Source organism: Schistocerca piceifrons, chromosome 8 (genome assembly GCF_021461385.2).
Source record: "Schistocerca piceifrons isolate TAMUIC-IGC-003096 chromosome 8, iqSchPice1.1, whole genome shotgun sequence".
Classification (NCBI taxonomy): Eukaryota; Metazoa; Arthropoda; class Insecta; order Orthoptera; family Acrididae; genus Schistocerca; species Schistocerca piceifrons.
In genome coordinates, this window is record NC_060145.1 from 265,116,848 (window position 1) to 265,143,499 (window position 26,652).

At 37.4% G+C, this 26,652-nt stretch overlaps 1 protein-coding gene across 1 annotated transcript in view; it reads left to right on the forward strand.

The window, feature by feature from the left end:
- The window catches only part of LOC124711739 (CB1 cannabinoid receptor-interacting protein 1-like), a 1,345,746-nt gene that overhangs the window by 1,248,108 nt on the left and 70,986 nt on the right, over nt 1–26,652 (forward strand). The window contains exon 4 of the mRNA XM_047241950.1: nt 3,192–3,352. Within this exon, the coding sequence (XP_047097906.1) occupies nt 3,192–3,352 (161 nt within the window). The remainder of the gene's footprint in view (nt 1–3,191; nt 3,353–26,652) is intronic.

A 26,652-nucleotide genomic window follows, 5' to 3' on the forward strand; every position in this document is an offset into this window, starting at 1 on the left:
CAGTCTGTCTGAGGTTTTGCCCACCACACCTAGAATAGCTTTTTGTCACACTCCCAATCTCTGCAATATCCTTAACAAACCCTATGCTCCTTATGCACCTATTTCCCTACCCCAGTGACCACCCCCACTGCAAGACTTGCCGTATTCAGTCTCCTACCACCACCTATTCCAGCCCTGTAACTGACAAAACATATACTATCAAAGGGAGAGCCACCTGTGAAACATCACATGCCATTTACAATCTGTTATGTAAACACTGTTTGGCCTTTTCAATTGGCATGACTACCACCCACTTATCAGTCAAGATGAATGAGCATAGGTAGAGGGTGTATACAGGCAACAGACAATATCCTGTTGCTGAGCATGCTGTACAACATGGCAGTCATGACCTCGGTGCCTGTTTCACCACACACACCAATCCTTCCCCCAGACACCAGTTTCTCAGAATTTCGCAGGTGGGAACTAGCACTACAACATGTACTCAGTTCTTGCTACACACTTGGCCTTAATTAACATTAATTCCTTCCATCTCAGCATTTATTCACAGTAACTACTCCTTTCTTTACTCCATTTTAGTTTTCTACATCTTTCATTTTCTGACTTGTCTATTTTTCGCCGAGCCCCCTCCCACCTCTGTTACATACAATTCACTTTGAGTTTTACTCTTCTTAACTAATGCACAATGTTTTAGTAGTTATCTCTGTCTTGCATATTACCCTGTTTTCCATGTGTAAGCTCTCTGGTTTTCACATCTCGTCTGGTACAGTCCCCAACAATCAGTCTTTCCTTCTCATCCTATCCTGCAGTAAGTCTCCCCAGACCCAGGGTTATGGGTGACTTTTCTGAGCTGTACCTTTTTCCTAAACCTCTCAAGTTCTTTTCCTTCACACCTCTTTGCTCCCTTCAACTCTTCTGCCAGAAGAAGGAGCCACTGGCTCTGAAAGCTTGTAAACGTTAAATCGTCCTCTCTCTCTCTCTCTCTCTCTCTCTCTCTCTCTCTCTCTCTCTCTCTCTCTCTGTGTGTGTGTGTGTGTGTGTGTGTGTGTGTGTGTGTGTGTGTGTGTGTGTGTGTTACCCTACAGCTGTTTGGTGAGTAGATTTTTTTTATCTATCCATTTATTCTACATATACTCTTTATAACAAATAACTTGAAACCCTGAGCAGTTTTTAGCAGAACAAATGTAACTGCTAATCTAGTGCATTAAAATTGTCTGCAGTGTGGTACATTATAAACTAAAACAAATATTGCATTTTTAGCTCAGCCAAGAGGATGATTTTTGTTCCTGGGAACTTGGTGCATGACCTCAAACTTTTATTACAACTCATCAAGATACTGACATCTGAACAATACATAGTACTCTGCATGGCAGTTACACAAACGCATTGAGCCTAAAACATTAAAGAACTATGCTAACAATATGCTGAGGCAAGCGACCATGGCCAAGATAATATTAACAATCTTTCAACAATTAATATGTGTGTCATTTTGTTAAAAATTGTTATTTCAATTGAAAGACTTCTTGTCACAAATTATTTAATATTTTTGTCTAAATTTTGTTAACATTAGATTCATTCACAAACTGATCCCTCTTACTTTTTTTTCTTAATACAATGTACATATTGGTTTTCATTTACGAAATTTCTTATTCATCTTGAGATCCGTTACATGTCCTCGTACATTCAGTAATTGTTCATTAATTATAATCATACACCCCTTGTTTGGTATCATTTGCATTTTTTTATGTGATAAATCATGGATTTACATCACTTAGAACAGTTACACTAATAAGCCAAAACATTATGACCACCTGTGACATGGTAACAAAAATGTTAGCAGAACAGACATGGATGGCAGATCACCCTAGTGAAGATTAGGGCTGCAAATTGGGAAATCCATTGAGATAAGCTACTTTGACAAAGGGGTATATCAAAAATGGTGAAGCTGGTTGAATGTGCACATTCTTCTGTTGTGAGCATCTGTGGAAAGAGGTAGAAGGAAAGTGAAAGTGAAAGTACCATCAGGCACTAAATGGTTGGATGTCCACCACTTTTCACAGAATGTGGGTTCAGTGGCTTGTCTGCTCCGTAATGGAGGACAGATGGTGATCTGTTGTATCTCTACTGAAAGAGCATAATGCTCGTGCAACACCAACTGTTTCAGAGTACACTGTTTGTCACACATTGTTGAATATGGAGCTCCACAGCAGACCACACCTATGTATGCACATGTTGACCAAACGACAGTGTCAGTTACGACTGCAGTGGGCTCAGGACCACTGTGATTTGACCATCAATCAATGAAAATGAGTCATCTCTTTAGGTGAATCACATTTTTGTTGCACTAGCTTGATGGTCGTCTTCACAAATACCATCATTGAGGTGCACGGCATATCATGTTTACACCACACAATGGACACAGACTGGTGGGAGCAGTATTATGGGAGACATTCTCCTGCATTGGCGTGGGACCTCTACTAGTAATCAAAGACATATTGACAGCTGCAAACCACCTGCATTCCTTTATGCTTGATGTCTTCCCCAATTGTGATCTCATCTTTCAGGATATTAGTGTCCACATCTTGGAGCCAGAACAACATTACAGTGGTTTGAGGAGTATTGTAGTGAACTCCCATTGATGTCTCAGCAAACAAATTTGCCTGATGTATATCCTATGGAATCCATTTGAGTCACTATTGAGTGCCATCACCACATACACAAATCAGCGGCACATTGTTTACGTAAATTACATGACCTGTGTTTAGATATTATTATATCACATACCTCAACAAACCTACCAACAAATTGTCAGCTCACTGGCATTCAGAATCAGTGATGTATTTCATTCCAAAGGTGGACAAACAAGCCATTACATAGGTGCTCATAATGTTTTGGCTCATGAGTTTAACTATCTATCAGTTGTGTGTTATTACAAGACATTAGTTTTGGAAACTGCAGTTTTTAATTCCAGAATGAAATAAATCTTTTCGTTAATAATTTGAGTATTTTGTCTCCAAATCATGTTGTTGCTGAAACCCTAGAATGACAAGTTGCAGGATGAAAATATGTCGATGTATCAGGTTCTTCATGAAAAATTTGGGTCATGTAGCATATTATAAATCATCTGATGCACTTATATTTCAATGCACCCCTGTTGGGCTGTTCTAACTGTCACTTTGCCTTCATTACCACAGGTGGATGGCTCTGGTGAACTCTCAACATGCCTGCAGATAAAACTGTACAAAGCCCATGACATACAGCACTGTGAATGGGGCAGCCGCCTACACTGTATAGAACTGGACTGCACATCAACTGAAGGTCCTGAGGGAGTGCGTGTCAACCGTGAGACGTACAGGCAAGTGTCCACAGATTCAAGCACCTGCCTGAGGTTAGCACAAGACTGTTCACCTACCTGACGCTTGGGTATCTCACATTCACCACATTTCTTCCACTCCTGCAGGCATTCCATTCTTGTGATTGTTCAGTTTTCAGAAGAATGTAAGATAATGTTCACTCCATTATGCATTATTTTGCATGACCTTTAACAAATCAAAACTTTATATTCTTATCATTAATTTTGTGAATATTTTAGCCAGGTTAACATCTGGCAGTGATAATGGTTTGTATAAATAAAACTTTTAACGATAAATGTAAATAAAATTGGCATATTCAATTATTTAAATGGTTATAGAGCAGACAACATGAAAAATTTGACAGAATGGCAATGTATGCACATTTTGCACCTAAGATTTGTCAAGGGGTTTCCTGTGTTTCCAACAAACTGATATTCTGTCAATTTTCTCCTGTTGCTGTCATCTCTTTTTCCATTTGTCATTTTAATCATTTATCTTTCTATCGCCTATTGTATCTGAACACTTACTTCTTTGCTATTTTTTTATTTTGCATTTCTTTCCTTCTGTGCACTTTGCATAAAGCAACACTACATTGGAGGAAAGTGAAAGCAAGTTATCATTGCACTCTCTTCTTTTATTTGTCCTCTACTACAGCACTAAATTTTATTGCTTAAGACAGAAAGTCACTTCATTAGTAACCACTGTGAGCAAGAATGCAATTCCTCTGTTTTTTAGCATTAAACATTGAGACATCATTTTTATAAACTGTCAGTCTCTGATTCTTCATTGGCAGTTTCTGAGCTACTTACTTTTGAAAAGTTTTCTGTAATACTGTATAATAGATACACCTTAATTTTTTCAAGTTATTTTGCACCATATAATGCAAAATCAGGGCAAACCATATCACTTGCTTTTTAAAATAAGAGAATTTTCTTGTATATTTTCACATTGCAAAGTTGGTGAAGAAATGCCTTGCAGTATGAGTCATTTTCAGAAATGCTGGATGTGTGAGATCACCACCTGCATGTTAGTAAGTAATTAACTAACATATCTATAGCTTATGTAAAATGTAACAAATAACTGTCCAGTTCTTATATGTACTAATATATATGGGACAACTTCACAATAGTCTCGCCATCTGTCAATAACATGGAATTACAAGTAATCTGTATCCTATACAAATGAACAAGACAGGAAATAGAGCCCACAGAGTACCATAAAATAACATCAATATAAGACGCTCATTTATTATGAATTTGTGATATTATTTAGCCAGTAGAAACACCTCGAGAATAATGGTGAACAGCAAGTTTTCATCATGGATAGTTTATTCACAGTGAGTCCAAACAGTATTCGCCTATCTCTACATGTTTTTTAAAAAAAGTAAATCTGTGCCACATAGAAGAAGTGAATAAAAATCTGAAGAGCCAATCCAGTAGAATGTACATCAGTAAAACATCTTTATTGAAAAATAACGAAAAATGCATTAATAGTGATGATCAGGTTAATAAAATAGAAAATTTTGTATAAAAGATACTTCATAAAATATTTGTCCACCCAAGCTTTTTGACGTTTAGAGCCCGAAAACTTGGTTAAATTACAAAAATTAATATTTAGTGGGGTTTCCCTCTACAGTTATTATTTCTTGCAATTTTTTGGGAATAAAGCTGACTAAGCTGCTGTCACAGAAGTTGGAATTTTGTTCCATCCTCCTTGAAGAGCTTGTTTTAAGGCTTTCTTATTAGAAATTTGTATTTTTCTGAAGTACTCTTGCAGTGCTTGTCAAAACTGTTCAATGGGATTCATATCTGGGTATTGAGGAGGGGTAGTGAGTTGTTTCTGAGTGCAGGAACCGTATCCTTGTATTTCTAGGCACATGCTTCAGGTTGTTGTCCTGTTGAGGGATTTAACTTCCTTGGAGACCTAATTTTGTCCATTGTACCCTTTATAAAATGTAGCCTTCCATCACCTGCAGCACTTGTACACCCCTGCAGCATCAGGGAACCCTCACAGAGTGTTACCATAGCAAAAAGTTCTGTGGCATCATCTCCTTGTTTTTCTTATGCCACACCATTCACCTGCCAGCTGACTTGAGTGTATTATATTTGCTTTCATCAGGAAATATAATTATATTGCAGAAGTCTTCCTTCCTTCTGATTCTGTTTACTGACCCAAAATGTCTTGCAAACTACGAAGTCATTTTATCCATATTTCTTGCAGGTGTTTCTGGCTGTGTTGGTACATCCTTCTTGCCCTCTAGACTTTAACTCCCCATCCATCTTTTAGGAGTGCTGATTTTAGGATACTTCTTGATTTCCCTCCCGATAAACCTTGTGTCTTCATCAGTCAATGACCTAGGACATTCGATACATGGCTGGTTCCTCAATGTGTTTGTTATGCAATAGTGATCTGTTATTGACTGAACTACCAATCTAGGTCTACTGAGTACTTTAGCAGTCTCATTGATTATACAAGTGTAGAGTAAGTTTTCTTTCAGTTAGTGCCATCTGACTACCCATACAGACTATGTTGCAAATTGCACTGTCCTGGCACCATTCAAAACAACTGTGGCTGTGAATTGTAGATGCTAGAGTGTCATGGGTCAGCATTAAAGTTTCATCCTTCATTATGAATTTTAGGTATATTCAGATGGTGGACAAATACTTTATAAAATGTCTTTTGTATGAAATTCTGTTTTGTTACCCTTATATCACTATGAATGTATTTTGTTTTTTGTTTCTCAATGAACATTACTTTCTTTTCAGAACCGCATGCCTACTTTTCTAAAAATGTACAGCTAGACGAATACTTCTTGACTCATTGTATGTTTGTGCATGTGCACTGCCCCTTGCAGTAAAATATCCAGTAAATAATACATCCTAATATTAGGTCCCCCTTTTTTCCTCCTTTTCTTTCTGCTGCTCCATTTGAAAATTATATATAATCCTGAAGAGCAGTATGTATGTTCCACCGATAAAATTACTTTCGAGCTTATTCACAACTGGAGGCAAAGTACAACACTGAGTAAGTGTTCAAATTGCTGAATTGCACCAGAGACAATGAAAGATGAATGAATGATCTCATCATTCAACTGCCACATCACTGTTAAGTTAAATGGTATGGAATTCAGTGCTGATTGTGATGAAAAGCATCTGAGAACACTAATACCCAACAAGGCTCCATAGCCCAAGAGTAAATTTTCAACAAAATCGACTAATTTCTTATCTGCCATTTACCAAGGAGCCCTTCAGTAGAGAACTGTTCCCAGCAACAGGGAGATAGCAAGCACAGCAGCAACCATCCTATGTCACTGGCCTCTCTTTGCAGCAGAATTCTGTAATTACTATGAGTTTAAAACAAAATTATCCACACAGGATGAAATGACCTTCTTTATTATAATATTATGGCACAATTCTGAGAAGAATGATCACATGAATCCCAAATTGAGCTTCTCCCACTTCATATTCCATGAGCCATACACAGTCGTAAGCAGACTCTGAACTTCCAAAAAGGCTTTCAGCTTTATATTACATGAATTTCTATTAAAGAAAACAAGTTGGAATGATATATCTAAGCAGATCTGTGACTGGACTAATGACTTACTGACAGGGAGAATGTGGCACATTACTTTTTTACAGAGACCCATCCACAGGTGCAAAAGTAATTTTGGATGAATGACAGTGAAGTATGCTATTGTCATTACTATTTGTGTTGTAATGGACTATTAGATAGATTGCTAGTGGATGATGCACAACATGTGAGAAAGCATTATCTAATATCCATATTGATCTTGACAAAATAGCAGTTTGGTACAAAGTTTGCCAACTAATTCTTATTTTAGAGATATTTAAAGTTGTAAACTTAAGGAAACACAAAAAATATAGTATCCCGTCCCTCTTCAGTTAATGTGAGACTATCAGGTTCATTAATTATATAACACCATGGATTTGGACTAGTCTTCATCATGTTTCATGAGAAAGTTTAGTTGTAATGAGAATGAGTGTTTTTTCTAGGACAGTTGTTTCTGAAGCACATAATGGTGTATAGATTTGCTTGCAGTTGGTGTTCAATCTATAGCCATGAATTACTAGTATGTCTATATGTCCTATGCGCTTAAGATGTTCCCTGCTTCTGAATACTTATTAACTGAAGTGCCTCATTGAAATATCTATGGGCATTAATCAGTTTGAAATGTAATGATATCTCTATCTGAATAGAAAAGATAATTGCTCTGCTGGAAATCATTCATAAATAAAGGAGTCACTCAGCTACTTACATTTAAAGTCTAGCCTAACCTTTTAATAAGTTAAATATCTCAGTGAAAATGAGCTCAGATAAAAACTGTTACCTGGTTTGAATAGAAAATGTCATTGGCAATAAAAATTCTCAATCCAAATAATGAATATAAGTTTCTCTAGTAATTCATAGAGCGTGGAATATTTGTTCCACACAGAATGATGTTCAGTAGCAGTTGTTTTCTTAATGTGCCCATATGACATATTACTGAAGTTTTCATAGAGCTTCAAATAAATAATCAGTCAGACTTAATCCCCTGATGCTCCATGAAACTCTAGATATGGTCTCCTTACACAATCTGAAACTTAAAATAGATTCAGCAGAAAGGTGATGGCCAGCTACAGGCTATGGGTGTGCTATACAGCTCATTCTTTTTTGGCTTATTACTGAGATCAGAGAGAATAAAAGTAGTCTCAAAATAATGACTGTGCTGGTGGAAGATTTCCCAGTTTGCAAAGCCAGACTATGTGCAGGCTCTCATCGGTAGTTGGTCCATGTGGAATCCAGCTGCCCAAGCAGTATTCTGTTGTCTTAAATACCAAAGAATGGTGTGTTCGGTGGAAAAGTCTCACCTTAAATCACTTTGTATTTATTGTAAAATACTCAACGGAACTTTTGATAAATCCTAAATCTTCATATAAGTTGAACTGGAAACAAACACAGGTTACTTACCAAGTAAATTAAATAGTGTAGTATCTACAGCATTCATTTCCTTTTGGTGCCACTCATATGCAAAAATGGTGTTGTGGTATTAATGACTTATAATTTCACCTCTGAAGTCTCATGGAATTTCTTCTTTGATTGTCCTCCTGTTATTAATGGACTTGATGAACATTTGTTCAAGAAAGTAAACAACAAACACTATAGCAATTGATTTTTGATCTCTTCATATTTATTACTACACAACATTCCCACTCTGATGGTCAGCTTTGTAACATGTAGGTGCCTAAATATTTGGTACAAATCAATAAACTACACAAACTAACCAAATTTCACAAAGTTCAATGGTGGCAGAGAAATATACATTACTTTACATGATTCAAACTAATGGACGATGTGTATGTATGCTTTAGCTGTCCAACAAATCCACCTGAACAGCCAAGCATGTTAAAGCACCACTTCCAGGATATGAAGAGGTGTGCTGGCCCCGGATTAAATCTACCTTATGAACTGCTGGGCAGCCTAGATGTAGTTTTTTCTTGGTTTTCCACACCTGCTTAGGTAAATATTGGGCTGGTTTCCATGTCCCACCTCAGATACACAGTGCACAAACACTCTGAAAAATTATGTTACATTTAAACATGTGATCTCATTACATGTAGACTGGGTACACAGTTTCCTCCCTGGGAAGAGCTGGCAATAACTTTAAAATGCCTATGGTAGAGGTGACGTCATCGCTCCATCATAGGAATAGCCTATATAGGGGTATCATTGGTTCTCTGCAGTACCATACTAATCGTGACATAAAATTGGCCAGATAAAGTGCATTGGAAAGGAAAGAAGCTTTCCAATCATGACAGTGATGTGTTACTTTCTGCTACGATTATCAAATGCTGACTGACTGATGAAAACTTGTTTTGCACTTTGTAACTATTAACCACCAACTGACACACACTGATAGTTATGTTTTGAATAACAAATAAAAAATGAAAATTGCATGTTGTTTACTTTTGAACTACATTGCTCTGATTGACTAAAGCTTTGTGTGCAGCACCTATTTAAAGAAATGTGTTTTACAGAAAATTACAAATTGGTAAAATGTTAAGTAAGTATGTTTTGATTATTTGCTTAAAAATCCAAAAATTAAAAGGTACAGAGACATTATGCAATTAAGTCAGTTTGCTTAAGTAGTAGCTGCATAATTAGAAAATGGCAAAATTATCAGTACCATTTTATGGGAGAGCATTTCATTGTGAAAGGGAATTATCAAAATTTATTAATGACTCTCAAGAAAGTGAAATTTTATAATTGGAATAATTAACAGACTACCAAATTATGAGGTCATAAAACAAAAGAAAATAATATTGACATCAGGAGGAGTATAGGAACAAGTAGATGGTCGTGCTTTGCAGTGTTACAGGGTCTAACAGCTGCTGTAAGCCAGTTGCTAAATATGGTATAGTATCCTGTATGAATTCAGTAAGCATCACAGTAATACTAATATATCAGGAAAAAATTATCAGAAATGTATGAATCCCAACAACGACTCATGTCACCCATTATTTAAAAATACTAATCATTCCTTCTTTGTAGAGTTTTTAAATTTTGGTATTCTTGTGCAAGAATCATCGTATATTTCAAAATTTTCTTGTTTCAATCACAATTCAAGCCTGCATCACAGCCAAAATTTCAATTATTCTGCATCATTTACAACCTTTTTCCAAGACACTATTGTGTGTGGGACTTAATATTCATGATAAAATGAAAGGTAGGAATATATTCAATGAATACTTACAATAAATTGTGAGGTAAGAATATATTTTATTTATTTATTTATTTATTTATTTATTCATCCGTAGACAACTTGTGTTGTATGGATGTCGTCAACTGTATACATGGAATGAGTATATACATAATAGTACTTCTGGTAGTACATATTTCTATGGTGCAACTTAATCATTTGTACACGAAACAAATACAGACCAATCTTAGTTACAAATAAATATAAATTTACAAATGTATTCTTGCATGGATTACACAAAACAAATACATACCAATCATAATTAAAGATAAATATAAATTTACAAAGGTACTCTTGCATGAATTGAGGTGAACACATGTCATTTACAGTATTCTTTGACAGTATAGTAACATTTATTTGCTAAATAATTTTTTGCAGCTTTCCTAAAGGCATGTATTCCAGTTTCAGCTTTGATCTCCTCTGGAAGTCTATTATACATTTTTAATCCATTAAATAATAAACTATTTTGGGTTTTTGTTTTGTTTTTTCGTATGAGATGCAAATGGTGGCAGGATCTAGTCCAGTGTTGGTGTATAGATCTGTTTTGTGTGTACTGGTCAATGTGTTTCTTTATATATATCACAGTCTGAAAGATGTATTCACATGGTACTGTCAAGATTCCCATGGTTTTGAATAAATCAGTACAGTGAGCTCTCTTGCTGCTTTTTGTTATTATTCGTACTGCCCTCTTTTGCAGCTTGAAAATTGCTTGTATGTTCTGCACATTTGTACCCCAGAAGGTTATGCCATAACTAATTATTGAATGCACATATGCAAAGTATGTCGTCTTAGCACATGAACTATTACATACTGACATAATTATCCGGAGTGCATAGCAAGCAGTAGCAATTTTCTTTTCTAGTGCTGCAATATGGTCAGTCCAGTTAAGCTGTGAGTCAACATGCATACCTAGGAATTTTGTGTTTGTGACACAATCTATAAGTTCATCTTTAACTCTTAGGCCTATGCTATTATGTTTTTTATTTATGTGGAAATTAATACTGTTTGTTTTTTTAATATTGAGGGTTAATTTGTTGCTTACTACCCACTTGCATACATGATCGAGAGTTTCTTCAGCTTTGTCTCTCAATTTGTCTGGTGACTCGTCACTGATAAGGATGCTGCTATCATCTGCAAATAGTATTGCTTCCCCGTATTTCACACTCTGGGGAAAATCATTGATATATATTAGGAAGAGTATTGGCCCTAACACACTTCCCTGAGGGACTCCTATGTTAATATGTTCTGGTTTAGAAATGTGTTTTGTCAATCTGCTGAACTTCGTTTGTGAGATCTCTACACACTGTACCCTATTTTCCAAGTACGATTGAAACCAATTATTTACTGTTCCCCTTATTCCTAGTGCCTCCATTTTGTTTAGTAGTATTTTGTGGTCTACCGTGTCAAATGCTTTGCTAAGGTCAAGGAATATGCCTGTTACATGTTCACCTTCGTCAAGTGCTTGTAAGACAAAGTTTGTGAAGTGAGCTACTGCTGAACCTGTGCTTCTTCCTGGCCTGAAACCAAACTGTTCTTTACACAGTAGGTTGTACTTGTTTAGGAAATCCATTAGTCTCTTTTTCATTATATTTTCTATTACCTTGGAAAAGGATGAGAGTAATGAGATGGGCCTATAGTTTTCTATATTTTCTGGATCGCCTTTCTTAAATAGAGGCAGGACTTTTGCACATTTTAAGTATTCTGGGAAGCAGCCTGCAGTGAAAGATTCATTTATGATGTGTGCCAAAGGATGTTGTATGCTGTCAATGCAGTCCTTTAGTAAATGTGGCTTTAACCACTGAAAAGATATCTCCACAGTATTTTAGGGGAGTTGAAGCCTTGGATGGCAATTTTATAACCTGAACAAAATAACTAAGTTTTTATATACATCAAGGAAATATAACATGATTTGTAGTGTCTACATTGTAATTATACTGTGCAATTGTGTAAAATCATTTGATCCTTTAAAGTATTTATGTTTCTCTGTAGATCTGATGTTCTCAAATATAAAAAAACACAAGAAATTTGGAAATTGTATGTTATGAGAAAAATTTGATAAGATTTCATATCTGAGGTATAGGCAGTACTTCAGTGAAACTGAGGTTTGTTCATACCATGTACCATTGTAATTATATAAATCATCTCTTACCATTCAGGAGATGCAGCCATGGCTGATTTGAGAATATTTTTCAATGCAAGTGAGTTATTATTTGGTGTTCCCAACCCCTAATTGTGATACGCACTGTACACAAATCTTGCACTTGGACGTCCCAGGTGCCCCTCTCAGCTTGGCAGCCAAAGCAGCCACTGATAATTGCATTACACCGTGTACAGTAATCCTACAAGTAAGGCATCTTTTTGTGCCCTTCTCAGCCTGTGCTACTTGGACCTTAAATTGGTCTGGGTTACAGCATAGAAAAGGCTGCAGTATTGACAACAATCTAAAACTAGTAGCAGTTTTACAGAGCAACTTGGAGTGACTGCTGGAATACCCTAATCTTTTTTACACCTTACTGCAGCTTTCTACTGGTTTGGTATTTTCCTCCAACTTTCTAACCTTTGCTAGCTTTTTATCTTAGCTTTCATACTATGCACAACATTCTCATTAATCTCTTCTATACATTTTAATATGGTCTTGCTTTGAAGTATTTCCCTCTCAGCTGTTATCTTCTTTATTAAATTAATATTCCTTCGTTCCTTAACACAGGTGTTCTCCTCAAGATAGAGTTTTTGGTATACTTATTTTAAGCTACTCTTCATTTATATGCTTAGCACTCCACATAAATAGTATCTTTGTATATGGCTACAGTTCAGATGTATCCAGTTTCATCTTTTTTCCCTTTTTAATCACTATGAATGTGTCTCATTCATAGAGTGCTGTGCTCCAAGCACATAATTTCAGAAACTCATCCCTCAGTTTGAGCTAACAATTGACATCAGAAGTCTTCTTATGTTTCAAAATAACTTTTCCTGCTTGAGCCACTATAATCTTTACATCTATCTTACTTTGTTTAGCTGGCATTATTTGCTTCCTGGATACAGTGGAAACAACTTTTTTAGTAGAAAAACAAGGGATGCAATATAATTGGTGTAAATGAAGTTTTGCTCAGATACAGTGAAGAAGCAACATAGAAACAAAATTGAGACTTTTTCAGGCCATAGAAGTATTCTTTTATCTCAAACTAAAATGACACTTACCATAAAAATATGGTTGTCATGAGCAAATCCTGGCACTTATCAGCACCATATATTCCTTATGGGACAGAGCAGGTTTTTTAAGTCACATGTAAAGTAACATCTGATGTCTTGGTTTATTAATTATATTGACTGAAAGACTAGATTACAAATTGCTACCAGTTAATTAGTGCTTACAGGGAACATACAGAGAGTATATCAAGTAGAGATTTCCAAAGCAGACAGTGCTAATGAAATATTTTACTCTATATTGAACATATTCCTTCAATACTCATATTTCCCCTGAAGCAAATTAAGTTGAAATTAAACAATAGTGGAGGCAACGGGGGAATAACACATGGGTCAAAAGCATCTTTTGCCAAAAAGAGAGCTCTCTATATGATTCAGAGAACAGTATGTAATATGGATTTGAAACTTAGTTATCACAAGTATTGTAAAATCCTTCAGATCATGAATGAATGAGTGAAACATATGTTCTGCACACAAAAAAGTAAAACACATAAAGTATAAAGCAAAAACAATTTCAAGTATTACTAAGCATATAAATGTAATGAAACAAATGAAACTGGCTTTTCATATGGCAGCTGTAGCATAAATGATGGTACACTGATATCACTGTACACAAACTCAATGATTATTTTGTCACAAATGGTGCACCTACAACAAATGAACAGAAATACACATGGTGCATAGTTTCAGTTGCTTGTTACCTCTGAAATGGCCTCCAGAGGCAACAAAAATTTTGATATCAGTAGTTAATATAATAACTGACTGAATTTAAAAATTCAAATTCTACTCAATAAGAGGTACAATGTTATGTTGAAGGTTTAATGCAGTGAATGCAATCTTATTGTAAATGTTTAACACTATAATACAAGTATTACAGTTATAAACTGTGTTTATGTCTTGAGGTAGCATAAATCACAGTGTGCAAATTACCCAGATGATACTTATCCAGTATTTGAGAATGAGAGCACTTAGCAACTTCACAAACTTTACACACAGTTTCATACATTTTATAATTTTTTTGTCTCTTGCATGTTTAATGTTAAAAATTTACACATTATCTTATTTGTAACGTAATCAGAAGTTTGAAGTTGTTTTATACATTAAAGAATTGAGAATTGAAGGGGGGGGGGGGGGGGAGGATGACTGGACTGTTTGTAAATCACAACCACTAAAATCACAACCACTAATAAGATTAAAAGAATCAGTATGTTCTGAAAAAGTGTTCATTCTTCTTCATATAATGGTGTTTATAGCAAGAATTAAAATCTTGTACTGATCTGATAGACCCATCATTCAGTTAACCTTTCAAACACTAGATAATTAGAAAGATATTTCCCAAAGAAACTTAAATGTGCTGTGATGATACCAACAGATAAAAAATAAGTAAGAATATCATCTCCATCACAGCACAGTTTCACTCCCTCCATTTGTTTAAATAATATAAGGATGTAACATACAAGAGACTACTGCCTCTCTTTTAATAGCATAACTTGTATATCTGTGAAGATTATTTTACAATATTGACAAAGAAAACTGTAATACTTGCTGGTAACACAAGTATAACTCATCAAGGGCCCAAAACAACCCAATCAAATTTTACCTGGATGATAATCATACAGGTCTATAACTGGACCACAGTAAACAATAAACTGTTACTCTACACAACCTTCCTGCTCAGATATATATTACATATTGTAATTTAAAATTTAGAAGTGGCAGACAGGCACTTTGAAAAGAATGCTATATATTGTTAGCTACTGGACTAGGTCTTTTATCATACCTAGACAGAATATATACATAGTCATAACCTCTCACACATGGCTATACTGTCATCTCCAGTGCATGGAGATGACAGTGGCTGTGTGTGTGTGGTGTGTGTGTGTGTGTGTGTGTGAGAGAGAGAGAGAGAGAGAGAGAGAGAGAGAGAGAGAGAGAGAGAGAGAGAGAGAGAGATTATATGTAGTTTGTCTGCGTCTGATGGTGGACTTGTCCATAAGCTAACAATATCTAGAAATTGTCTGTCTGTCATTGATTGCCTTCTTCATGTGGTAGCAATCTATGCTTTTCATATTGTTATATCTAAAAAGAAAGATGATGAAACTTACCAAACAAAAGCGCTGGCAGGTCGATAGACACACAAACAAACACAAACATACACACAAAATTCTAGCTTTCGCAACCAATGGTTGCCTTGTCAGGAAAGAGGGAAGGAGAAGGAAAGACAAAAGGATATGGGTTTTAAGGGAGAGGGTAAGGAGTCATTCCAATCCCGGGAGCGGAAAGACTTACCTTAGGGGGAAAAAGGACAGGTATACACTCGCACACACACACATATCCATCCACACATACACAGACACAAGCAGACATTTGTAAAGGCAAAGAGTTTGGGCAGAGATGTCAGTCGGGCGGATGTACAGAGGCAAAGATTGAAGTTGAAAGACAGGTTGAGGTATGAGCGGCGGCAAATTGAAATTAGAATTAGCGGAGATTGAGGCCTGGCGGATAGCGAGAAGAAAGGATATGCTGAAGGGCAAGTTCCCATCTCCGGAGTTCTGACAGGTTGGTGTTAGTGGAAGTATCCAGATAACCCGGACGGTGTAACACTGTGCCAAGATGTGCTGGCCGTGCACCAAGGCATGTTTAGCCACAGGGTGATCCTCATTACCAACAAACACTGTCTGCCTGTGTCCATTCATGCGAATGGACAGTTTGTTGCTGGTCATTCCCACATAGAACGCTTCACAGTGTAGGCAGGTCACTTTGGTAAATCATGTGGGTGCTTTCACACGTGGCTCTGCCTTTGATCGTGTACACCTTCCGGGTTACAGGACTGGAATAGGTGGTGGTGGGAGGGTGCATGGGACAGGTTTTACACCGGGGGCGGTTACAGGGGTAGGAGCCAGAGGTAGGAAGGTGGTTTGGGGATTTCATAGGGATGAACTAAGAGGTTGCGAAGGTTAGGTGGACGGCGGAAAGACACTCTTGGTGGAGTGGGGAGGATTTCATGAAGGATGGATCTCATTTCAGGGCAGGATTTGAGGAAGTCGTATCCCTGCTGGAGAGCCACATTCAGAATCTGATCCAGTCCCGGAAAGTATCCTGTCACAAGTGGGGCACTTTTGGGGGTTCTTCTGTGGAAGGTTCCGGTTTGAGGAGATGAGGATGTGGCTCTGGTTATTTGCTTCTGTACCAGGTTGGGAGGGTAGTTACGGGATGCAAAAGCTGTTTCAGGTTGTCGGTGTAATGGTTCAAGGATTCCGGACTGAGCAGATTCGTTTGCCACGAAAGACCTAGGCTGTAGGGAAGGGACCGTTTGATGTGGAATGGGTGGCAGCTGTCATAATGGAGGTACTGTTGCTTGTTGGTGGGTTTAATGTGGACGGACGTGTGAAGCTGGCCATTGGACAGGTGGAGGTCAACGTCAAGGAAAGTGGCATGGGATTTGGAGTAGGACCAGGTGAATCTGATGGAACCAAAGGAGTTAAGGTTGGAGAGGAAATTCTGGAGTTCTTCTTCACTGTGAGTCCAGATCACGTTGACCTCCACCTGTCCAATGGCCAGCTTCACACGTCCGTCCACATTAAACCCACCAACAAGCAACAGTACCTCCATTATGACAGCTGCCACCCATTCCACATCAAACGGTCCCTTCCCTACAGCCTAGTCTTCGTGGCAAACGAATCTGCTCCAGTCCGGAATCCTTGAACCATTACACCGACAACCTGAAAACAGCTTTTGCATCCCGTAACTACCCTCCAACCTGGTACAGAAGCAAATAACCAGAGCCACATCCTCATCTCCTCAAACCGGAACCTTCCACAGAAGAACCCAAAAGTGCCCCACTTGTGACAGGATACTTTCCGGGACTGGATCAGATTCTGAATGTGGCTCTCCAGCAGGGATACGACTTCCTCAAATCCTGCCCTGAATGAGATCCATCCTTCATGAAATCCTCCCCACTCCACCAAGAGTGTCTTTCCGCCGTCCACCTAACCTTCGCAACCTCTTAGTTCATCCCTATGAAATCCCCAAACCACCTTCCCTACCCTCTGGCTCCTACCCTGTACCGCCCCCGGTGTAAAACCTGTCCCATGCACCCTCCCACCACCACCTATTCCAGTCCTGTAACCCGGAAGGTGTACACGATCAAAGGCAGAGCCACGTGTGAAAGCACCCACGTGATTTACCAACTGACCTGCCTACACTGTGAAGCGTTCTATGTGGGAATGACCAGCAACAAACTGTCCATTCGCATGAATGGACACAGGCAGACAGTGTTTGTTGGTAATGAGGATCACCCTGTGGCTAAACATGCCTTGGTGCACGGCCAGCACATCTTGGCACAGTGTTACACCGTCCGGGTTATCTGGATACTTCCCACTAACACCAACCTGTCAGAACTCCGGAGATGGGAACTTGCCCTTCAGCATATCCTTTCTTCTCGCTATCCGCCAGGCCTCAATCTCCGCTAATTTCTAATTTCAATTTGCCGCCGCTCATACCTCACCTGTCTTTCAACTTCATCTTTGCCTCTGTACATCCGCCCCGACTGACATCTCTGCCCAAACTCTTTGCCTTTACAAATGTCTGCTTGTGTCTGTGTATGTGTGGATGGATATGTGTGTGTGTGCGAGTGTATACCTGTCCTTTTTTCCCCCTAAGGTAAGTCTTTCCGCTCCCGGGATTGGAATGACTCCTTACCCTCTCCCTTAAAACCCATATCCTTTTGTCTTTCCTTCTCCTTCCCTCTTTCCTGACAAGGCAACCATTGGTTGCGAAAGCTAGAATTTTGTGTGTATGTTTGTGTTTGTTTGTGTGTCTATCGACCTGCCAGCGCTTTTGTTTGGTAAGTTTCATCATCTTTCTTTTTAGATATATTTTTCCCACGTGGAATGTTTCCCTCTATTCTTTTCATATTGTTGTTATTCAGCACAGATTTCCATTGTTTGATAACTTCAAATTTCATTTCATACATTGCATTGTACCCTAAATTATTAATGAGTTCACTGCAACCAATAGGAAAAACAGTTTTGAGCAAGGAATGGCACATAATATATTAATACTTAACTTGACAGATCAAGAGTGTCCATCTTTGCAGATTAGCTAGCAATTCATTTATGTTTGCTACAGATCTCATATACTTGCATCTTTTTGGAGTGCACTTCCTTCATTTGTAAATCTCATATTTTACTTTTTGCAATTAAAGTTCAGCAGACATGGTTCCTTAATTTTCTTTGTTTGTTCATAAAAACTGTGCCAAGCAAATACTAACAGCTTTACAATAATGCTATTGTACATCACTAACTGTAAATAATTACTTTGGCCTTACACCAGCACTAATAGAGAATTCTGACAACTTACACCTTTTTCAATATTGCTGTAATAATAATACCTCCTAATTTACAATGGATAGAAATTTGTGCGATTGGATTCACTTGTGACAACATTCTCACCAGAAAGTAAAAATATAATTTAAACAAGTTGTTTTATAAAACTCATAGGTTTTCAGTGTTGTATTTTGTAAAATGAATATATTTTTTTAACAATTACGATGGAAATATACAAACTCTATTAAAAAGAAATGGGTATTTTAGTTACCTACGATAATGACAAGTGTAATTTTAAAGCTTTAACATTTTATACAAAAATGCTGTTTTGGTACATAATGAAGATTAGTAAACTGGAAATTGTTTTCATTAGGAACAATCAGCTTGTCGTTAAATATAATTCTATAAAGTTACTTTCGTTTTTACTCTGATCGTTACTCCTCATGCTGTTATGTGATGATTAGTATATGTTGAAAATTGAGATATGACCAATACATATATATTTATGTAATGAAATTATTGTGTACCATGTTATTTAATAATTAGCTCTTTCATGTAGTTTATTGAAGGAATCTCGATCTGTTGCATTGTGTCTCACAAAGCATCATACTACAACAGTATTATGAAAAGGATGGATTGCCACTCGCTGTGTAGCGGAGATGCTGAGTTGCTGATAGACACAACAAAAAAGATTGTCAAACAAGTATGCTTTCGGCCAAAAAGACCGTCATTGGAAACACACACACACACACACACACACACACACACACACACACACACGACCACAGTCTCTGGCTGCCAAGGCCAGAATGCATCTGATGAAGGCCTTTCTGGCCAAAAGTGTGCTTGTTTGGCAGCCTTTTTGTTGTACAAGTACCTATCTGCAACTCATCATCTCCACTATATGATGAGTAGTAATCTTCCCTTTTTATAATATTGTCATTATTGCATTGTGGATTTTTCATTGTCTGAAAATACCACATTATATCATTTCACAAAATTAAAAATACACGTTTACAGTATTACAATACATGAAATACAATTCAGGCTCTAGTCTCAGTATGTTTTGAGCTTAGAAGTATCTAACAACAAAAAATGAAGTATTAATGCATGAAAACTGTCCAGTGTTGAGTAGATAAGCACACAATTTGGAGAAGCCTGTTCTAAGATCTTCAAAATCTTATACTTACTTCCCAACATATTTATTTCTTCTCAATAATACAAACTGGTGTCAGTTGAACTATACTTACATAACCACAATACAAGACAGAAAAATATTTTCCATGCAGACTTTGCTTCCCTAACTGGGTTTCAACAGAAAGTTCTGTATTCTAATGTGAAGGTCTTCAACAAACATTAATTCAAAACAAAATGAAAATCGTATCTTATTAGGCACTCAAATGCGTTGTCCAATTATACAAATTCAAACACTGGATGTTTCTATTATCTGGGATCAATGTTGATCATAAACAAGCCTATATCTCTACAGAACACAGATAACTGTTTTTCTGTGATAAATACGAATGTGATCAAATAGATATTAAACACATAATAGAGTATTGACAATATCTGTTTAATATAACTGAGGGAGCAGCAACTCCATTGTTAATATTATGATGTTAAATTGAGTAGATACAACTATTTTGCTCCAGATTAACAGTAGTTAGTCATTAACACAGCGTTTAGGAGCTGTTTCTCTTATTCCACATCTGTGAAGCTTCTAATTCTTGGTGTTGTCTAAGAACATGAAGAATGAATGAACGAATAAAAGAGTAGCAGTTTGGCATAACATTTTCAAAAATATCAGGAACAGCCACAAATCTTTGGACATGTTAGAGACTTCATCAGTACTTTAATTTGTAGATTTTTACCTTAAAACCTCACTGTTTGTTAAAAGTGGGTTCATTTAATAAAACGTTGTGAACACCACATATATGGCCATTTAGTTACAGCCTCACAAATGTTAATTAAAAGTGACTTCATTAATATAAGTTTTTATTGCAGCATAAATATCTCTCCTTTTTCTACTGAGCCTGGTTCAGTTTTAATATTTGATAGGAATTCCCATCATTTCTGCTATTCTATTTATCTTTTAACTTTTATTCTGAGATTATCCCCACTTTTCAAAGGCAGACTTACTTACAGCATGAAGGACAATTTCATCTGCAGATTTTAAAATTAATATTTGAATTGCTTGCACCATACCTTCTATCATGGAGTTTTCTCCCACTTGTGTATTGCCTCTTTTATATAATAGCTAAACAGTAATGGTAATAAACTGCAAATCTATACTGCATACTTTCTCATATGAGCTTGTCTCACTTTGTTTCTTTTATTTCATCTTTGTTTTGTCAGATTCAGTCACTGCATTGCAACATTCTTCACCTCAGGATTTCAACCACCCACCGTGGTTCAGCAACAAAGTTAGGAAACTACTGCAAAAGCAAAGAGAGCTTCACTGCAAGTTTAAACGCAACCAAAACCTCTCAGACAAACAGAAGCTAAACGATGTCAAAGTTAGCGTAAGGAGGGCTATGCGTGAAGCGTTCAGTAAATTCGAAAGTAAAATTCTATGTACCGACTTGACAGAAAATCCTAGGGAGTTCTGGTCTTACGTTAAATCAGTAAGCGGCTCGAAACAGCATATCCAGACACTCCGGGATGATGATGGCATTGAAACAGAGGATGACACACATAAAGCTGAAATACTAAACACCTTTTTCCAAAGCTGTTTCACAGAGGAAGACCGCACTGCAGTTCCTTCTCTAAATCCTCGCACAAACGAAAAAATGGCTGACATCGAAATAAGTGTCCAAGGAATAGAAAAGCAACTGGAATCACTCAACAGAGGAAAGTCCACTGGACCTGATGGGATACCAATTCGATTCTACACAGAGTATGCAAAAGAACTTGCCCCCCTTCTAACAGCCATGTACCGCAAGTCTCTAGAGGAACGGAAGGTTCCAAATGATTGGAAAAGAGCACAGGTATTCCCAGTCTTCAAAAAGGGTCATTGAGCAGATGCACAAAACTATAGACCTGTATCTCTGATGTCGATCTGTTGTAGAATTTTAGAACATGTTTTCTGCTCGCGTATCATGTCGTTTCTAGAAACCCAGAATCTACTCTGTAGGAATCAACATGGATTCCGGAAACAGCGATTGTGTGAGACCCAACTCGCTTTATTTGTTCATGAGACCCAGAAAATATTAGATACAGGCTCCCAGGTAGATGCCATTTTCCTTGACTTCCGGAAGGCATTCGATAAAGTTCCGCAAAGTCGCCTGATAAACAAAGTAAGAGACTACAGAATATCAGACCAGCTATGTGGCTGGATTGAAGAGTTTTTAGCAGACAGAGAGATGTGTACAGACGTTAAAGTAACCTCTGGTGTGCCACAGGATAGTGTTATGGGACCATTGCTTTTCACAAAATATGTAAATGACCTATTAGATAGTGTCGGAAGTTCCATGCGGCTTTTCGCGGATGATGCTGTAGTATACAGAGAAGTTGCAGCATTAGAAAATTGCAGCAAAATGCAGGAAGATCTGCAGTGGATAGGCACTTGGTGCAGGGAGTGGCAACTGACCCTTAACATAGACAAATGTAACATATTGCGAATACATAGAAAGAAGGATCCTTTATTGTATGACTATATAATAGCGGAACAAACACTGGTAGCAGTTAATCCTGTAAAATATCTGGGAGTATGCGTGTGGAATGATTTGAAGTGGAATGATCACATAAAATTAATTGTTGGTAAGACGGGTACCAGGTTGAGATTCATTGGGAGAGTCCTTAGAAAATGTAGTCCATCAACAAAGGAGGTGGCGTACAAAACACTCGTTCGACCTATACTTGAGTATTGCTCATCAGTGTGGGATCTGTACCAGATCGGGTTGACAGAGGAGATAGAGAAGATCCAAAGAAGAGTGGCGTGTTTTGTCACAGGGTTATTTGGTAAGCGTGATAGCATTACGGAGATGTTTAGCAAACTGAAGTGGCAGACTCTGCAAGAGAGGCGCTCTACATCGCGGTGTAGCTCGCTGTCCAGGTTTCGAGAGGGTGCGTTTCTGGATGAGGTATCGAACATATTGCTTCCCCCTACTTATACCTCCTGAGGAGATCAAGAATTTAAAATTAGAGAGATTCGAGCGTGCACGGAGGCTTTCCGGCAGTCGTTCTTCCCACAAACCATACGTGACTGAAACCGGAAAGGCAGGTAATGACAGTGGCACGTAAAGTGCCCTCCGCCACACACCATTGGGTAACTTGTGGAGTATAAATGTAAATGTAGATGTAGATTTCATGTCACTTTTTGGGGTTCTATCATTGTCTACAAATAGCATGAAGGTACATTAGTTAATCTTTTAGTTTTCTTCATTTAGCAAGTGTAAGTTCAGAAGTACTTAACTGGCACATTTAAATTTTTTTGAAGTTTTTACATTTCTATTACACTATTTTGGCCAGCAGTTTAAATGTCAGGCAATGTAACAGTCATCACATTACTTTCTTCTGCACTGTGTAGTTAATACTTTCTAAAAACCTCTTATTCATATCATTTGTAGAAAATTCTAATTTCCGATTCATATAGTGGTTTTAGAAACCTTTATGGACAGCTCATAAAGACCCAACAACAGAGACATCCTCTGATATTAGTAATTTGTTTCCTTTTAAGAATGTAAAATGTTCTCTGTCCAACAACTGCTAAAGTCATCTCACACAAATAAAGAGGAATTAAAAGAAAATGGCAGATGCATGCTTCATTTACAATCAAACCAAGATGTTTAAGTGGCTCTTGGGATGAATGCCAGATATAATTGAAACAATGACACAATATTTCAGTGGTGCAGCTGCCTGTCATCATCAGGTGTTGCAGAAAACTGAGTGCTTGCTGCTAGCAAGGCCCAGAGGAAATTCCTTTTTCCAGCACCGGAGGAAGCATACTGCAGCCTCTGTCCAGCTAGTGGACAGCAGGGTTACCGAGATCTCTCATACCTGTCCAACTGCAGACAGCTCTGATGAATAGCAATTTGCCAACAGTGAGTACTCCATTTTGTAGTGCTGATGGCATGCTTGTGTTCTGTTGGAATGTCTAGTTGTTTCAATTAGATGAGACATTCATCCCAGGAACCTCGTAACAAGCAATGCATAGCATGAGGCATCTCAATACAAACTTAGTTGAGAGTAGTACTGGAAAATTGAGGAGCTTTGTGATATACGGTGATGATGGCATAATGAATTTAAAATAAAACTATTGAGGTAACCTACTTCAGACATTCAATACATTAGGCTGATAACAAAAGTTCATCCAGTAGAGTATACAGAAGATAGTTGTAAGATGACACAGTCTCAAAACAACACTTTTTAAAGCTTACATTCCAAGATTGTTTCACCCGTCACTATAGTTCACCCATTACAAAGAATGATGCATTATAACTTCTTTTAGAAAGTGGTAGATTGGATGGGAAGTTCGAGGAGAAAATGAGTTATACTGATTAATCTGTGAGATATCTCGGTTAGTGTTTGTTTGACTGAGTGAGATGCTGCAGTAGTACAGCACTGTACTCAAATTTGGAAGGACAATTGTTCAAACACTCACTTAAGTTTTCCATAGTTTCTCTAAAATGCTTCAAGCAAAAGCTGGGATTACTGAAAAGGACACAGCTGAATTTCTTTCCCACCCCATCTCAGTTTGAGCTTTAGCTCTGTCTCTACTGACCTTGTCAGCAACAGGAATTTAAAACTAATCTTCCTTCCTTTCCTAGGCAGGTAAGATTAACAGTGAACACAGAAAGAATTTAAAGAAGAGCTCCACAGAACAGAACAGTCAAAAGTTCATTTAGTAAACAAGGGAGAGTCATAGTGACACACCAACAACTCAGTGGCAGATACCACAAGAAAGATGGTTCACAAGCCCAGAGGAACATAATGTTTAAAGCCTAAAAGCACATGTTCTAAGAAGAGTCAAGCACTAAGTTGCCCTAAGTCACTGTTATATGATTAGTGACCACAATACAGTATTGAATTCAACCCAGATAATGAACTGTTGATAAGAGATAATAATGACAAGAATCAAACAAAAGTGTATATAACATTCACTTAATTACAGTGAACCATACTGGAGCTCAGTTGTGAATGTACAAAATTTAAAAAACAGTTTGTGAGAAGATTTAATATTGAATGATGTAAAACTTTTTGAAGCAGAAGTGAGATGACTTCTTGTTGGTTGGAAGTGAGAAATATAAGGGTAAGCAAAAATCTCTATGTTGAGGAATGTGAATGAAAAAATGTTATGGAGTTGAGACATGGGTACATGATGGACAAATAGTCTAAAGCCCTTATTACATATAAAAAAATTTGTCAAAGATTATTTAGATTACATGTGGGTATTACATCTGGTGTAGAAGCGATAACCCATGTCACTGATCTTCCTAAGGGTCAGTCCACCTATTGACTTGTGTAGTTAACTGTTCATGCAGTCAGATGTTATGCTTTACTGATGCTATAGAATAACTTAAGGTATTTATGGAAAGGCAAGATACTCTGTAAAAAGGGCTCTTTTGCTGCTGCAAATTCATGTCAAGTTATTATATTAAAATATATATATTTATTGGAAACTGCATTAATTATTAACTACCATTAAACTGCTGTAAATTATTTGTACTCATTCATAAACAAGAACTAAAACTTGCTTGACTTACTTCCTTAATATCTCCCTCCCAAACAAATCATTCCATCTCCTCCTCCAGTGAATCTCTTTCAACTTTTCAGTTCATTAGTTATGGGTTGGTTTCTCATTCATTTCATCTTTTGCTTAATACCATGTCTGTCAAGTATATCCTTGCTTCAAGATTTTAACAGGCAATGGCCTATCCATTATACAAATGTTCCTATTGTGCTGTTTGCACCTATAATGTTGATATTCAGTAATTTAATACTCCACTGAATAATATTGCAAGCTATATTATTGCAGTCCTCAGCAGCTTTTGTAATCTACTTTTTTAACTCTCTGGTTTATCAAATTCTTCAGTTACTCACACGTGCTCTTCCAAGTAAGAGTGTAATGGCTATTTCCAAAACTCATGCTTTTGATCCTTTCTAATGATGTGTGAGTTCGTGTTCTTATTTCTGACACTTGGTATTGAGTCAGATCAGTTTACAATAACTTGACTGAAAGAAGGGATAGGTTGATATGACATATCCTGGGCATCAAGGCACATTTAATTTGGTAATGGAGAAAAAGGGAGGGGGAGGGGGCAAGGGAGGCGAGAGAGGGGGCGGGGGGGGGGGGGGGGGGTCCTAATGCACCTAGAATAGAGAGGTGCATCATACCAGTCTTCAGACTGATGACCACAATAGCACCAACTAGGTGTGCTTCATACTTAAAAGGTACGAATTTTGATACAAATGAACTGACTCCCATCAAATCTGCAGATCTTATTTTTAATATCAGAAAAGCAAGGGACAGTTAACCATCATCATCTGTCATAGATATAAGATTTACTCCTTGAAAGAAGACAACATATTTTAGTGAAGGCACTTCAAATATCAAATTTCTTTTAAAACAAACATTATTATAGGTATGGCATGTCTTGATATTTGACCTCCAAATGATCATAAATACTTTGGTTTGCTCACTTGGTAGTGCATGCAACAGTAGTTGGAGCTTATGATCATATCAATCATTCAAAGTGAAAACTTTAAACTTTTTACAAATTATAAAATACTAGTTGTTACCCATGGCTGTGTTCACATATCAATAGTTTTGTTATGGCATGTGATGGTGAACAACTAACCTATTGTACATGTAATAATGTCAGCTGCCCTCAAATGTCTACTAGTTCATGACATGATGTGCTCCCAACCCACCCCAACTTCCACAATGCATGATGCGGCAGCTTGTGTGACACCACTGCTGAGCAGTGCATGCAGAGGACCATGGGCAGGAGTGTACATCTATACATTGTGCTATTGAAATAGCTATAGAACATGTGAATAATGCAACAAATTT